This window comes from Arvicanthis niloticus, chromosome 2 (assembly GCF_011762505.2).
Source record: "Arvicanthis niloticus isolate mArvNil1 chromosome 2, mArvNil1.pat.X, whole genome shotgun sequence".
Lineage (NCBI taxonomy): Eukaryota > Metazoa > Chordata > Mammalia > Rodentia > Muridae > Arvicanthis > Arvicanthis niloticus.
The window spans coordinates 124,077,656-124,093,783 of record NC_047659.1 but is presented as its reverse complement, the minus strand read 5'-3'; the positions used below and the strand labels follow the sequence as shown (position 1 = coordinate 124,093,783).

General features: G+C 49.8%; 1 protein-coding gene across 1 annotated transcript in view; it reads right to left on the bottom strand.

The window, feature by feature from the left end:
* Window positions 1–8,291: 8,291 nt before the first annotated feature.
* Window positions 8,292–16,128, bottom strand: part of Znf341 (zinc finger protein 341) — a 35,235-nt gene continuing 27,398 nt past the window's right edge. Inside the window, exons 11-15 of the mRNA XM_034493757.2 lie at window positions 14,129–14,225; window positions 13,604–13,736; window positions 11,957–12,068; window positions 11,668–11,738; window positions 8,292–9,471 (exon numbers count right to left, since the gene is read on the bottom strand). Coding sequence (XP_034349648.1) covers window positions 8,957–9,471; window positions 11,668–11,738; window positions 11,957–12,068; window positions 13,604–13,736; window positions 14,129–14,225 — 928 coding nt within the window. The 3' untranslated portion in view covers window positions 8,292–8,956. The remainder of the gene's footprint in view (window positions 9,472–11,667; window positions 11,739–11,956; window positions 12,069–13,603; window positions 13,737–14,128; window positions 14,226–16,128) is intronic.

Sequence of the window (16,128 nt, the reverse complement as noted above, 5' to 3'; positions counted from 1 at the left end):
CGCTTGTCACACTCTTCACTGCTGTCACTGCACACCGGGTCACTATCACCTCTTGCTTGGCCCTTAAAGTGTGTCCCACAATAACTTTCTAAAGATACCTATCTCCAGAATGTTCTCTAAAGGTTTTGAGAGGAGTGGTATTCCGGATTATCCAGTTAGACACGGTGTGATTACAGGGAGGATCGGAATGCAGGACGCTCCTCCTGACTTTGAAGATGAAGCCAGGTCAAGCCAAGAAATGCTGACTTTAAGAATCCAGAAAAACTCAGGTGGTGGTGACACGTCTTTAATCTCAGCACTCAGGAGGCAGGAGCAGGCAGATTTCTGTGAGTTCAAGGATAGCCTGGTCTACAGAGTGAGTTCCAGGACAGCCATGGCTACACAGAGAAACCCTCCTTTCTTGTAAAAAAAAAAAAAAAAAAAAAAAAAGGAATTAATTGATGTGCTGGCTCAGTAGGTAAAGTCATTTGTGGCGAAGCCAGAGGACCTGAGTCCATACCCACACACATAAATAAAATGCAATTTTTGCTTTAAGACAGAAAAGCAATGGATAGATTTTCCTCCCCTAAAGTCCCTGGTATTAACGCAGCCTTGACTTTAACAAGATGTATTATGAGCTTCTGACCTCCAAAAATGTTACATTGCTGAAGCCACTCTGTTTGTTGTCAATTGTTAAGGTACCACAGGAACTTGATGCCCCTCCCCACAGGCTGTCCTCTCTCCATCCTTACTCCCTGCCATTCTGTACACGGTAACCAAGGAAGGCTCAAAAAGAAATTCGAAACAAAAACTGAGTAGAGTGATGTATATCTCTAATCCCAGCACTCAGGAGGCCAAGGCAGGAAGATCAGGTTTTCAAACCTACTCTTGTCCATATCAAGTTCAAGGCCAGCTTGGGCTGCATGAGACCCCATCTCAAAACCAGACCGCTTTTGAGGTTGGGGTGTGGCTCAGTGGAAGGCTCATTGTCTAACATGCCCAAGGTCCTGGACTGAATCCCCAGTGAAGCAAGAACTCCTAAAAGGGGCTGGAGAGATGGCTCAGAGGTTAGAACATCTGCTGTTCTTGCAAAAGAGTTCAGTTCCCAACACCCATGTTCACCATGTGAACAGAGGGTTACAACCAGTGGTAATTGCAGTTCCTAGGGATATGAGGCCCTCTCCGGTCCTCCACAGGCACATAGACACAAATATATAAACAAACCTTTTTCTATATATGGTATATATCTCTCTAGGCTGCACTAGAGACTCAGGCGCTCTCTCTCTCTCTCTCTCTCTCTCTCTCTCTCTCTCTCTCTCTCTCTCTCTCTCTCAGACAGACACACACACACACACACACACACACACACACACCTTCCCTGGCTGACTGGATGATCTCCCTGCCTTTCCCCCTCCCACTCCAGGCACCTCCCTCCACACACTCCCCTTTTTATTCTGTTCTTCTTTACAACAAACCACACAACTGATGTATTTACCGTGTTCATTTTTTATCTCCACAAAGGATCATACAGATCATTGTGTTTCTGACTTATCTGCAAAAGCTAGGGTTAAAGAAAGGACAGAGGTAACAACAATCTGGGCCCAGTGAGATTTTGGAAGAGACCCCCTTCCTTCTCAGGCACAGCACAGTCTCTGTGACTGGACAAAGGACAAAAGCTTCAGTTGCCTGTAAGACAACTTAAGGGTTTGAGCCTTTAAACGTACCCCAAACACCCCCAGAGAATGTCAGACCCTTAACTCTGAGTGCAGACCCTGCCCTCCTCTATGAACCTCTTAAGGCCCTGAGAACAAGAGCAAGCTTGAAGCTGTGGGGGGTTGGGAGCACCCATATTGGAGGCCTTCACTCCTCCTTCCCTGGGGCAGGCAAAACTGGCCCGACCTGTTCTCCTAGGCCACCCAGACCTGGTCTGTGAACTGGAACTTGTAAGCTATTGCTTCAGTCATTTTCCCAGACAATCTCTGCTCCACTTTTAGGTAATTGAAGTTTCCTTTCTCAGCCGATGTCTAAGCCCACATAGCACAGTCTACCTGGGGAAAGTCTCTTAGCTGTCCTGTGGTAAGAGCAGACGACAGGCAGCTTGGGTCTTGTTCTTTTAAAGTGTGTTGTTCATTCCACAGTTATTGACTGAAGGATTCTTGGGCAGTTCTAGGCACTGTAGATATGTCTATGAGCAAAAGTCTTTGACTGGGATTGATGGAGGATGTTGTTTTATAAAAAGAAGCCAGGCTGGGCAGTGGTGGCGCACGCCTTTAATCCCAACGCTTGGGAGGCAGAGGCAGGTAGATTTCTGAGTTCAAGGCCAGCCTGGTCTACAGAGTGAGTTCCAGGACAGCCAGGGCTATACAGAGAAACCCTGTCTGGGGGTGGGAGGGAGCCAGGATATGTTTTGTAGCGCATGGAGAGGTGGGAGGGGTGCCTTGGCAGGCCCATGCTGAGGCATTACTGAGGTAAAGGGGTATAGAGTAGAATAGAGTTTATTTAGGGACATGGGAAGGGGAGTTGAGAGGAAGTAGAGGCAGAGAAAGTCAGAGAGAGAGAGAGAGAGAGAGAGAGAGAGAGAGAGAGAGAGAGAGAAGAGGAGAAGCAGGCCAGGAACACATGGAGGGGTGGGGGAAGGGGAGAGAGGGAGAAAGGGGTCAGGGAGAGAGAAGGGTCAGAGAGAGCAAGGAGGGACCAAACAACCCCTTTATAGTAAGCCAGGCCAATCTGGCTGTTGCCAGGTGGGCAGAGCCTAGAAGGAATGCTAACAGAGGAGACCTCCTACACATGCTTGTTCTTAGCCAGAACAACTGGCATAGTAGTGTAAGTTTGAGGCCAGCCTGATCTACATAGTGAGATCTAGGAAAACCAGAGCTATGCAGAAAGACCCTGTCTTAAAATAACAAAAGGTTTATATTTAAAAAGATTTTATGTGTATGAGTGTCAGAATGTGCGTATGTGAACCATGTGTGTGTGTGTGTGTGTCTGGTGTTCACAGACACCACAAGAGGGTGTTAGAGCCCCTAGAACTGGAACTAGTTCTGCAAGCTCCTAGAACTGGAATTAGTTGTGATAGATGTAGCTGCTGAGAGCAAACTGAAGTTCTCTGCTAAAGCGGTAGTGCAGGCTGGCTTTGTCCATTGGCCTGGCTTGGTTTCAGGCCCCAGCACAAGGTGCAGAGGTGCATATTTCACATACCAAAGCACACTTGACCTCCAGGTTCTCCCAGCATTCCCCAGACCCTACCTGGCATACCCTTCTCCCAACCATGAACTTTCCATCCCAGGGGCTGGACTGCCCTTGCCCCAGAGGCTCCTTCCTACATAATCCAGACATTTTGGTCTTCTCCAACTCTCTTTTCCTTATCATCTCTCTCTGTGCACACATTCTCTCTCTTACTCCTACCCCCTCCTCTCTCCTTTCCATGACGACTTCGATGGTTCTTGAGCAGGTGAACCCACCCAAGAGCAGCTTCCCAATAAACCTGAACTTATTATAATATAATATAATCTAGCTTGAATTGGCTCATTGCACAGGGGAGAGAAATAGCTTACCAGACTTGACACAAGCTCAAGCCATCAGAGAGGGAGGAGTCTCAGTTGAGGAAATGCCTCCAGAGATACAGCTGTAAGTAGTTTTCTCAGTTAGTTATCAATGGAGAAGGCTACCAAAGGAGACATTGTGGCCAGAGGGGCTCCGACTGCTCTTTCTGGATCCCCTTCACATCCCCCCCCCCTTTTTTTAAAAAATTCTGTCCCTTTTGAGACCTTCTATATAGTACTTCTATATAGTAAATCACAGTAAAATAGTAAAATATAGTAATATAGTAATATAGTAAAAATACTTCTATATAGTAAATCACAGCTAACATTCCATTGGAATGCCAGGGACACAGCAGGGAATAGCAGGGTCAAGGGTCATTTGCATTTACATACCATGTGTTCAGGTACATGCCGCCACTGTCAGATAACCCAATCCCGATACCCTAGAAACCCAGATTTCTAAGTGAAATGCCCACATTTAAAATTTATTTTGTCTTTCTTTTTGTCTTGTTTGTTTGCTTGGTTGTTTTTCTGAGACAGGGCTTCTCTGTGTAGCCAGGCCAGTCTAGATCGGAGCCTGCCTCTACCCCGCCAAGTGCTGGAATTAAAGGTGTCCATCACCACCACCTGTCGAAAACTGCATTTTAAATCTCTACTGAAGAACAGAATGTATGTATCCGTCTCATTGTTTCGGGATTACATTACCCTTTCTAGCCTTGGAGCATTTCTTTCTCGGTTCACATTTACTTACGTGTGTGCGCATGCATGAGGACTGCAAATGTGTGGTTGTCAGGAGGTGGTTCCCTCCTTTTACCACATGGCAGGTGCTGAGTCCCCTCACAGCCCCTTATGCATCTTTTTCCTGCAGCATTGCTCTAGCCTCCGGTATCCTGCTGTGGTCGCGCTAAAATGAACCCTTGCCTCTTTCCTGGCATCGTGTTTGCCCATTGTAGTACATTTTTACCATCATTTTTGTTTTATTTGTAGTTTATTCTAATTTCATAATTTTGACATTTATTATTTGGAGACGGGGTCTCGTGTATCCCAGGCTGGCCTCCATCTCAATGTACTCAAACCTTCACTACCCACATTGGGATTACACGTGTGCGCCACCACTTGGTTTAATGTGGTACTGGGGATTGGATCCGGAGCTTCATTTGTTAAGTAAGCACTCCCAGTCCTTCCTCCTTCCCTTCCTTTCTTTCCCCTCTCTTCCTCCTCTTTTTCTTCCTCCTCCTCTTCCTCCTTTCTTCTTTGAGGCAGATGCTCACAAATATAGCACTGGCTGGACTCACTATGTAGATCGGGCTGGCCTCGAACTCACAAAGATTCACTTGCCTCTGCCTCCCAAGTGCTAAAATTAAAGGTATGAGCTACCACACCAGGATACTAGTAATACTTGTAGGTTTGGTTTTTTGTTGTTGTTGTTTTGTTTTGTTTTAAAAAACTATGTCTGCCTATATAGCCCTGGCTGGCTTTAGGCTGGTTGAATGCTAGGATTAAAGCATATGCCGTTGCAGGACGGTGGTGGCACGTTCTTTTAATCCCAGCACTTGAAAAACAGATGTCTATGAGTTTGACAGCTCTGTCTTTAGCACCAGCTCCAGGACAGCCAGGGCTACACAGAGAAACCCTGTTTCGAAAAACAAACAAACAAAAGCATCCACATCAAGCCTGTCCGGAACACGGTCTTGCTATATAGCTCAGATTGGAGTAGTATTACTCAGTAGCCCAAGGTTAACCTCAAATTTGCGATCTTCCTGCCTCAGGCTCCAGAGTGCTAGTATTATAGCTAGGCACCATCCCTGGGTGAGTATTTACTAATTTATTTACCTTTCTTTGGCAGTGGTAAGGATTGAACCTGGGACCCTATGTGGGGAGCCGACAGAAGGCGGCTATCATCCTTATAGCCATCTTGAGCCATATACCCTGACAAGAGACTTGTTTACAACGGCCTACAACAGCTGAGCACACTCTGATAACAGCTTGTTTTAGATACTCAGAATCTACCCTTGGGTGTGTGAGACTTAAAGGTGTGATTTAGAGATAAGACTTATTTAATCCCAGCACTTGGGAAGCAGAGGCAGGTGGATTTCTGAGTTCGAGGCCAGCCTGGTCTACAGAGTGAGTTCCAGGACAGCCAGGGCTACACAGAGAAACCCTGTCTCGAAAAAAACAAACAAACAAACAAAAGGCGTGACTTAAAGGCGTGACTTAAGAAGTGAGACTTATAAAAGGCAAAACGCAGACAGAAGAAAGTATTTCGAGTAGACTCAAGACAGGCAACTAGGAACTAGATACTTGGACTAGACAACTGGGATTAAGACTTGGTGCCGAAACCCAGGGCTTGAGACTTGGAGGCTCTAGGGACTAGGAACTCCAGACTTGGGAGTTGGACTAGGAACAAGAGACTTGGAGAGAAGAAGAGAGACTGAAGAATAAACAGGATTGAATCACACTCTGTCTGGTCTCCATTCTTCACGTCCTCACTTTCTTTCTCTTGCTGAACCCCGATCTGCAGACTGGAGCAGCTTGGGGCAGTGCGGGCTCTAACAATTTAGCCCCCAAGGCCTTTGGCAGTACGGGTTCCAACACTGACAGAGTGGTCCACGACATTTTGGCCCTCAAACGTGGGGTAGTGCGGTTCTCAACATGTGAGACAAATGGTCTACCACTAGCCATATCTTCTGTCTTTTTTCTCTAACATGGTGAATGTCTGTTTGTTAACTGGATTCATCCCACCACTTGCCAATTTGTGCTCTCCAGCTTACCTATGTTATTCCCCTGATTTATGGCATCAACCCCATCAAGTAGGACACTGTTCTTTCCATTAACTGGGGAAGCTGAGATTCAGAAGCATTCTCCACAGTCCAGAAGGGGCAGAGCCAGGATTCAAACACAGCCCCCAGTCTGATGCCAGTCTGTGGTCTTTCTGGATTAGGGTGGGACCTGGATGCTCAGCCTCTTGACGCTACACTGTCCAGCAACCTGGGACTCTTCCAAGCCGTGTTGGATCCCCTGACATCAATTCTCTGTGATGCTTGAAGAACGACTTTTCTTTCTCCAGAGCTCAGTCTCCTATTGGCTAGCCTAGGAGTATGCGTGCCAGTCAGACTCCAACGCTGTCCAGCCCCACCCCCCCAGTCCTATTGCCTTATTCTGTGACCTGCCTCTGCCACTGTCTGCCACATGGTTTTGGCCTGATAACCCTTGATACCCCCATTGCCCTTATCTCAACCGCAAAACTGGATTAGAAGCAGTTCCTAACTTGAGTGCTTGGAACAACACCAAGCTTATGGCCAAGTATGTGACTTCCCACGATTGCCAGCAAATGTACACTGGAGAGTGCACATCCAGTGGGAACAGAACTCTAGTGGTGTGTGGATACGGAGGTGTTAACATGTCCAAGCTTCAGTCTAAAGCCAGGTTTTCTGCCTCCTATGACTCCTTGGTATGTAGAGAATGAAAGACAAATTCCTTAAGACCCAAGGTCCTCTTTCACTCACCACCAACCCATACTTCAGTAGCACAGCACGGCTCGGAGCGTGTGCAGACAGGCCATGCCGGCTGACTCCGGATGTGCAACTTACTGGCTCTGTGAGCTTGGCCAAAGAGCTCTGCCTTTCTGTGCCTCTGTTTCCTCAGCTGCACACTCAGGAAAGCAACAGCACTCACCTGACAGACTGAGACTACGTGACATGAGCCGCTTAGTCGTGTCATCTCATGAAGGCTTAAAGAACCAGCCATGTCATCTTCCACAATGTTTAGTCACCCTGGGCCAAGCCCCAGACTTCATACCTGCCTCCTCAATCTCACACTTGGGAGGTTTTGACAAGATGACTTTCAGGAGTTTGAAGCCAGGCTGGGCTATATAGTTAGTTCCAGGCTAGCCTGAGATACAGAGTGGAGCCTTGTCTCAGAAAGTCAGCCCTCCATCCATCCATCTATCCAGCCAGCCAGCCAGCCAGCCAAGTAAACCAAAGGCTCAAATGTCCTCTCCTTCAAGAATTCCTGTCCCCACCACTCCTCTGGCTCTTTTGCAAACAGGGACACATTGACTTTGTCCCTCTTACAACCCCCTTACCCCCCACCCCCCAAGCACGTGGGAAGTCAGGCATGGCTTCAAGCTCCAGACTTAGGACTTAACACAGAGGTCTGAGGATCTTGACAGGCTTCTAGGAAACTCAGCCATCAAATAGTCAACTCTACTGTGCCCTGCCCTGGTCCTTCTGGGCCTCAGTTTCTCCTATAACGGAAACAAAGTGGCCCAGAAGATGGCTGTAAAGAGAAACGGGGAAACACGAATTTAGGACCCTTTCTCCTCTTGCCTCTCATGGCCTGGCTTGCCTCTCACCTGGACCAGCTGGGCTGGAGGGGACCACTGGAGGTAGCAGGGCCATGGGAAGAGGGACTTCTATCTAGAGAATCCACAGCATGTGGGGAAGGCCCAGGAGTCTAAAGTTCCACCCTCAAGTATAAACCTCTTCCCCAGGCCATTTGCTATGCTATGTGATAAGCACCTGGGGAGCTCCAGGCCTGCACCCATGGGAAAGAGGGTGTCAGCAGCCTGTTACCCAGGCTGACCTGAAACTCAAAATCCTCCTGCCTCAGCTTCCTGAGTGCTGCAGACTGCTGGAGTTACGACTGATCAGAGCAAGCCTGCTGATTCTCCTTGGTCAGCACGAGGATTACAAGGCATCTTAGCCTGTAGCTTTAGAGGGAGTGGTAGGAACTTCTGAGGCTCAGGCCCGAGCGGTTTGGACACGTGTCATTGGTAAAAACATTTACTGAGATTTTATTGAGTACTTTCCGGGCCATGGGTACTGTGGCCAGGCCAGCCGTTTGCACATTTTAGCATACTATGTCCTCAGGACACTCTAGGAGGTAGTGCTATAGGAAGTCCTGTTGCACAGGTGAGGAACATGGAGCACAGAGAGGTGACGTGCCTTGCTCAGGTCACACTGGTGAATCCAAAGCAAGGGCTGGCAGGTAGCTACAGTCTAAGCCCCAGGCTAAGTGCCCCTTACATACTTACCTCAGACAGTCCTCTGGGGATTCCCTCATCAGGAAGGGTTTAACACACAAAGACTCCAGCCACATCCAGCTAGTTTCCTAATGAGCAGCAAAACCTGAGGCCACCCAGGGAACCTCGATAGGTGGGTGGGATTACCTTCTCTTGGAGGATGCCGAAGTACCAGCCTCCGTCAGCCAGGCCGTGGGCACTTCATGTTCTGGCCATCTTTCTTGCCACTGCTATGCCCTGGAGCTACAGTGCCTGCCTCAGACCTTCTGAGTACTGCAGGCTTCCCCCAGATAATCGCGGGGCATAGGAGGACAGCGGTGGGACAAGGTTGATACAGTAACTTCCAAAAGGGATTGTGCCAATGCACCCTCCCCCACCCCCAACACACACACCTCTAGGAGGTCCAGCCTGGTTACTCTGAGGCCTGGATGTAAACTGGGACAGCGAGCATGGCACACCCTCCCTCGGTCCCAGCCTGGAGCTCGGCAAGTGCCAGGTTGGAGCCCAGACCTTCTGTGTGTCCAGGCACCACCAGCTCCGGGTCCCCACCCACCACAATGGATAACACAGCGTCCTGCTCAAAGGGTGGCTTGCCAGGGGCAGCCTCAGGAGAGGGCCCTGCGGCCTTCAGCTCCTCCAGCCCCAGCGGGTCCGGCATGGGGTTCTCCTCCTTGTGCACGCTGGTGATGCTGACGCCACCACGCGCTGTTGCCCTCCTCCGGGGAGGCCGCCGGGTTTGCAGGTCCTTGTCCTTTGTAGGGCCCAGGCGGCAGCGGTGATCCTTGAGGTATTTGTGTCGAGAGAAACCCTTGGCACAGCCTGCGCAGCGGAACTTGTAGTTGCCCGTGTGCGCGCGTTGGTGCTCTGCCAGGTGGGCTCGGCGGCTGAAGGACTTGCTGCACAGCCCACACTTGTGGAGCTTCAGGCCTGGGAAATGAGGAGCCATCAGGGAGAGGCTTAAGCCATCAGAGAGTGGCGTGACTCCTCCCCCTGCACCTGTTGCACCACACCGGGGAATGACTGCAGGCTCAGGCCCTATAAGCATCTGTGGGTTGGTCCTCAGCTGACCCCATTGCTACTTCTCATCTTTTCCCTGCCACTCACTCCACCACTGTGAGGCTCCCTGCCCCTGGGTCTTTGTACTTGCTGTACCCGTGTCTGAAGTAATCGGCTAAACCCCTAAGCCTTGGGGAACTGTGCAGGTCACACCACCTCTCACCTGGATGACCAGGCACAGCCATCTGCACGCCTCACCTGTGCCCCTCAGAGCATCACCAGTGGGAGAGAGAGAGACATCTTTTGTAAGGCACAAAAGAGTAGAAGGCTTGATGCCTAAACCCTGCTCTGAGGGCTCTGAGCCGGTGCAGTGTGCTGAGCTCCTCCCCAACCCTTTGCCCTGTCGTAGGCCCCTCCCTCCCTCCGATCTTTCCTTATCCAAGGGGACTGTACCGCTGTTCTCTCTTCCAGAAAGATTTCCTAATCTCTCTCTTCAGGCCTAAGCTCTGTGGAGCCCTTCCCAGATCCCCACACTCAACCTGCTGGGCCAGGCTCCTCCTGTAAATACCTTTAGCCTTCAGCCTCCTGGGGCTGGGGTTCAAAAAGGGGCAGCCACTTGCCTGAGACCTACCCAGCAGGGAGCTGGGAGCACCAAGGTTCAAAGTCAAGCTGTCAAAGGCCTTGATCTACTCTCCCCCATGTCCCATTTAAAAAGGAGGGGGAGGTGTCATGTAGCTAAAGATGGCTTTTTTGCTTTGTTTGAGCCAGGGTTCCACTCTCTCATAACCCTGGCTATCCTGGAACTCTGTAGAGCAGGCTGGCCTAAGACTCAGAACTGTGACTGCCTCTGCTTGCCACTTGGCTCCAGGCTGGCTTAGAACCTGCACTCCTGATCTTCTTGCTGCCATCCTCCAAGCGCTGGAACGACAGTTGTTTGCTACCATGCTCAGTCTATGTGTTGCTGGGATCAAACCATGGGCTCTATGGATGCTCGGCAAGTGCTGTACCCACTGAGCCACACTCCCAGTTTACTCTCCCATTTTCAAGCTTTTAACAGGCACAACTTCATCTCCAAGGGAACTTTTGGAGACAATTTTGGTTGTTTCTATGGGGAGGATGCTACACTGACTTACCGTGGATATGGAGGTGGGTGTGGACAGTGGATGTAAGTGGGTGTAGACAGTGGATGTGGGTGTGAACAGTGGACGTGAGTGAGCATGGACAGTGGATGTGAGTGGGTGTAGACAGTGGATGTGAACAGTGGACGTGAGTGAGCATGGACAGTGGGTGTGGGTGTGGACAGTGGATGTGAGTGGGTGTGGACAGTGGATGTGGGCATGGACAGTGGATGTGAGTGGGTGTGGACAGTGGATGTGGGCATGGACAGTGGATGTGAGTGGATGTGGACAGTGGATGTGAGTGGGCATGAACAGTGGATGTGGGTGTGAACAGTGGATGTGAGTGAGCATGGACAGTGGGTGTGGGGGTGGACAGTGGGGTGAGGGTGGACAGTGGATGTGGGCGTGGACAGTGGATATGAGTGGGCATGGCAGTGAATGTGAGTGGGGGTGGACAGTGGATATGAGTGTGGGGATGGACAGTGGATGTGAGTGGACATGGACTGTGGATATGAGTGGGCGTGGACAGTAGATGTGAGAGGGTGTGGACAGTGGGTGTAGGTATGGACAGTGGATGTGAGTGGGAGTGGGCTGAGGATGTGCAGGTGGGGATGGACAATGGATAATGGTGGGCGTGGACAGAGGATATGGCCATGGGAATGGGCAGAGGATGTGGTGCTGATAAATACTTTGTTTCCCCTGGGAAGGTGACTTGGAGATCTCTGTCCTGCCTTCCCGGCTACCCACTGGCCATGTCTTGGATGGCACCAACACAGACCTCTGTGTCACTGCACACAGTCCAGTTCAGCAGCCTATTCTCCAAGTACTTCCTCTGGGACTGGGGTTGCATCTCACTCACCTCTGCTACCCCAAGTCCCCAACACAGATCTGGCTTCTAGCTCTCAGGATCGAATGAGTAGAAACCCACAATATGTCTCACACAGGTGTCCGCTTTTCCTTCTGGTGGTTCTAACTCAGAATCATCTTATCCAGTCCCTAAGCCTCTTACCAGCGTGGGAGAGGATGTGGGCTTTCAGCTTGTCCTGCCGGTTGAACTCCTTACTGCAGCCTGTGTGCATCCTGGAACCCAAAGCCATCCGTTACTCCAGTGAAGAAGCAAGAGTCCTCTCACCGGTCCCTGCACCAGCCTTTGTCAATCAAAAGGCTAAGCAGGGTGGGGAGTGAGGTAGGCAGGGCCCGAACAAGACACGTGAAGAACAGCCCTCAGTCCAGCCCTCCATATTGACTCCTCTAAAGTAATCTAACCCCAGCTCCACAAATAAGGCACCCCTACTTACGAGAAGGGACACTTGTACTTCTTGAAGGGCTCGTGGATCAGCATATGTCTCTTCAGCTTGTCTTTGCGGTTGAATGCAGACTCACACACTGAGCATTTGTAGGGCTTCTCACCTATAGAGACATGGGAACACCACATGGGTCCCATGAGGAGGAAGCTGAATTTAGGACCGAGCTCCACCCCCAACTGGCTTTTCTTATTCTTCCTGACTTGGCACAAACAAATTTGGAGGGGTTTTGTTTGGGTTTTGAGACAAGTTTTCACTGTGTAGCCATGCTGGATTGGAGTGCCCAATCCTCCTGCCTCAGCCTTTCCAAGTGCTAGGATTACAGTAATATGTCACCATGGAACTTAAGGCTTGATGCTCGCCAGGAAAGTTCCACACCACTGTTGGGCAGCTCACAACTGCTTGTAGCGCCCTCTTCTGATCTCATCAGGTACTGCATGCACATGACATACACTCACACAAACACAGATATATAAATAATTTTTTTCCGAATCTGTTCAACTATAGTTACCCAATATAGACAGTAACTGCAGTTACTGGGGAGGGAGTTGGGAGTACTTTATATGACCTGCAGGTCCTAGCTTGCAGGGATTTGTTTTTGTCTGGGTACTGTGTTGAAAGAGAGACTCACTTTATTGCCCAGGCTTATCTCAAACCCCTGGGTCCTCCCATCTCAGCCTCCAGAGTAGCCAGGACTACAGGTGTACACCACACCCAGCCAGTACTTATTTTAAAGATAGAATTTAATTCTAGGATCGGCATGGCTCCATGGATAAATGTTTGCTACACAAGTGTGAGAGCCCACGTCCAACTCTCCAGAACTCCCATAAAGGCGGGAGGGCCACATCTATAATCCTGTACTGCTAAAGGGAGAAGAGAGGTGGAGGCAGGAGAATCGCCAGGCACAGAAGGGTAAAAGCCGGCCTGGTGCACACAGCGAGCCCATGTACACACACACACACACACACACACACACACACACACACACACTAAACAACAACAACTGAATCCTGTGGCACAGACCCATAATCCTAGCACCAGTTAGAGGCAGGAAGATCAGGAATGCAAGGTTAGCTTTGTCTGTGTTTGGTATGTCTCTCCTTCCCCCAAGAAAGTTTAATGATTAAAAAAACATTTTACTATACCTCAAGCTGGAAACCTAGGAGAGGGGGTAGGAATTTGCCAGAGGATGGTCACCGTATACCCATGAGGTAATCCAGCAAGGCTGGCACCCAGAGGGCAGAGCCAAAGTCCCTCACTTGCCTCTGGGGTTCACCAATAATCTCAAGGTGGTGGGAACCCGTGTCCACAGGTGAGGAGGTGGGAACCCGTGCCCACAGGCAAGGTGGTGGGAACCCGTGTCCACAGTCGAGGAGGTGGGAACCCCATGCCCACAGGCAAGGTGGTGGGAACCCGTGTCCACAGGTGAGGAGGTGGGAACCCGGTGTTCACAGGTGAGGAGGTGGGAACCCCGTGTCCACAGGTAAGGTGTTGGGAACCCCGTGTCTGCAGGTGAGGAGGTGGGAACCGGGTGTTCACAGGTGAGAACAGGTGAGTGGCAATCAGTGTGGAGAGCAGGAAGAGGGATTCAGAGAAGAGCCAGTAGGATGGAAAATCGACAGAGGGGTGGGCGGGACCCACCTGAGTGGATGTGGGCGTGCAGCTTGAGGTAGTGCTCCTTACGGAAGAACTTCTTACAGATCTGGCACCTGAACCGGCCCCCACTGCCGTGGGTGGGCAAGTGACGCCGAAGGTAGCGTTCACAAGGGAAGACCTAGAGGAAGACCTTGGTAGATCAGCTCAAGGACCCCTCCCCCAATTTCCACCGACAAGTTTTGGGACCCTGGTTTCTAGCTTCTTGGAAACATTATCCTATCTGTCCATGGCAGCTGGAGGCCAGAGTGTCAGCCCTAACCCTCCAGACACTCGCTCTCTAAGCACTTGTGAGCCCAGTCCAAGTCAAAGCAAACACCCTCCGTGTTACCACCCAGGCTATTCTTCCAAGGGACTTTTTTGGGGGAGTATAAACTCCTATTCATCCTTTAAGACCCAAGTCAGGTGCCAATGCCTCTGTGAAGACTTCTTTACTGCCTGGTGACATGCTAGACTAAGTCAGCTCACTGTCCCTCTTAGGGCCTTCTCTGAGGGAAAGGCTGTGACACCTACCTTCTGGCAGTGTGGGCAGGGGAAGCTATGAGTGGCCGTCTGTACGTGGTGCTCCAAGGCCTCGGGAGTGGAGTATTTGTTGACACACTTGACACACCTAAGTGGGAAAGGAGAGGAGAGCTCTAGCAAGTTCCCCGTGTTCCCCAAAACCAACTTCAGGAGGCAAAATTCCAAGTGCCATTCATTCTCAGTGTGTCTACGCTTCTCTGACACTCTCCACCGGCAGCTGAGCGGATGAGATTGTGCAGGAGCCTCTCTGGCTTCCCTGCCTCATCCTCACTCCTGAAGTCCCTTATCTCCCAGAGAAGCCAGATGACACCTTTAAAAATAAAAACCAGGGCCCAGTGATTAAGAACACTGGCTGCTCTCCCAGAGGACCTGGGTTCAATTCCTAGCACCCACAATCAATGGCAGCTCCCAACTTTTTGTATCTCTAGTTTCAGGGGACTCAATGCCTTCTTCATGTTTCCATGGATAAACAACAACATTTTAAAAAATTTAAAGAAATAAAAATCTCAGGGAAATAGGCCATACCTATTATCCCAGTAGCTCGGGTGAGAGACAGGAAGAGCAGGCATTCAGGTTATCTGTCCTTGACTACATTCTTTTTTGTTTGTTTGTTTGTTTGTTTGTTTGTTTTGAGACAGGGTTTCTCTGTGTAGTCCTGGCTGCCCTGGAACTCTGTAGACCAGGCGGCCTCGAACTCAGAAATCCACCTGCCTCTGCCTCCCAAGTGCTGGGATTAAAGGCGTGCGCCACCACTGCCCGGCCTTGACTACATTCTTAAAAAAAAAAAAAAAAAAAAAAAAAAGCCGGGCGGTGGTGGCGCACGCCTTTAATCCCAGCACTTGGGAGGCAGAGACAGGCGGATTTCTGAGTTCGAGGCCAGCCTGGTCTACCAAGTGAGTTCCAGGACAGCCAAGGCTATATAGAGAAACCCTGTCTCGAAAAAACCAAAAAAAAAAAAAAAAAATCCTTTCTTTGTACTTAACAAGAATGCCTTTTTGTAACAAGGGAGAAAATACTATCAATAATTTTTTTTGAGTTGTTTTCAAACTTCTATGTCAATGAGGCCTTGAATTCCTGCCTCCAGTTCCCAAATGCTGGGGCTATGTGCTGTGACATCAGGCAATAAATCATATTTTCAAAAGGAGAAAAAAAAAAAAAAGAGAGAGAGAGAGAGAGACAAGGGGTGGGGGAGGGCGGCAGGGGGGATCCTAGGTGTAATAAGATCCAGCACTTGGGAAACTTTGAGGGTTGCTGTGAATTAAGGCTAGCCATGCTCCAGCCAGTCAGGGCTACGCAGCAACACCCTGACTCAAACAACAAAAAAAGAAGAAGAAAAACCAAAAAACAAAATACAAAGAACCAAATGCTGTGAGTGGCAGGTGTGAGAGTCACTTCAGTGGCTTGGGGACATTCATTCCATAGGTAGGCCAAGTTGAGTTAACTCTGAGGACACACAGTGACCAACTGCCAAAGCCACCACAAAAGCTTAATCTACAGATCAAAAGAGGCAAATCACCGGGCGTGGTGGCGCACGCCTTGAATCCCAGCACTTGGGAGGCAGAGGCAGGTGGATTTCTGAGTTCGAGGCCAGCCTGGTCTACAGAGTGAGTTCCAGGACAGCCAGGGCTACACAGAGAAACCCTGTCTCGGAAAACAAACAAACAAACAAAAAAGAGGCAAGTCTTTAAGTTGTTGTCACTTTGGGTTCCTGCGCACAGCTGAACAATTCAGCAGAAAGGACTGTAACAATCTCTTACTGAGCACCTACTGTGTTCCAAGTACCATGCTTGATAGAGTCTTCTTTTACTTACTAAGAGTCCAGACAGATACCTGTCCCCACCTTTTCCCACAGACTCAGGACTGTTCGCAAAACACCCGCTTCTAACCAGCAGCCAGCAAATGGGCAGGAAATACCCAAAGGGCAAAATTGTGACGTGTGTGTCTGCAGAATGCATCTTCTATAAAGGAGGCCCAGAAAACGTAGGGAGGAG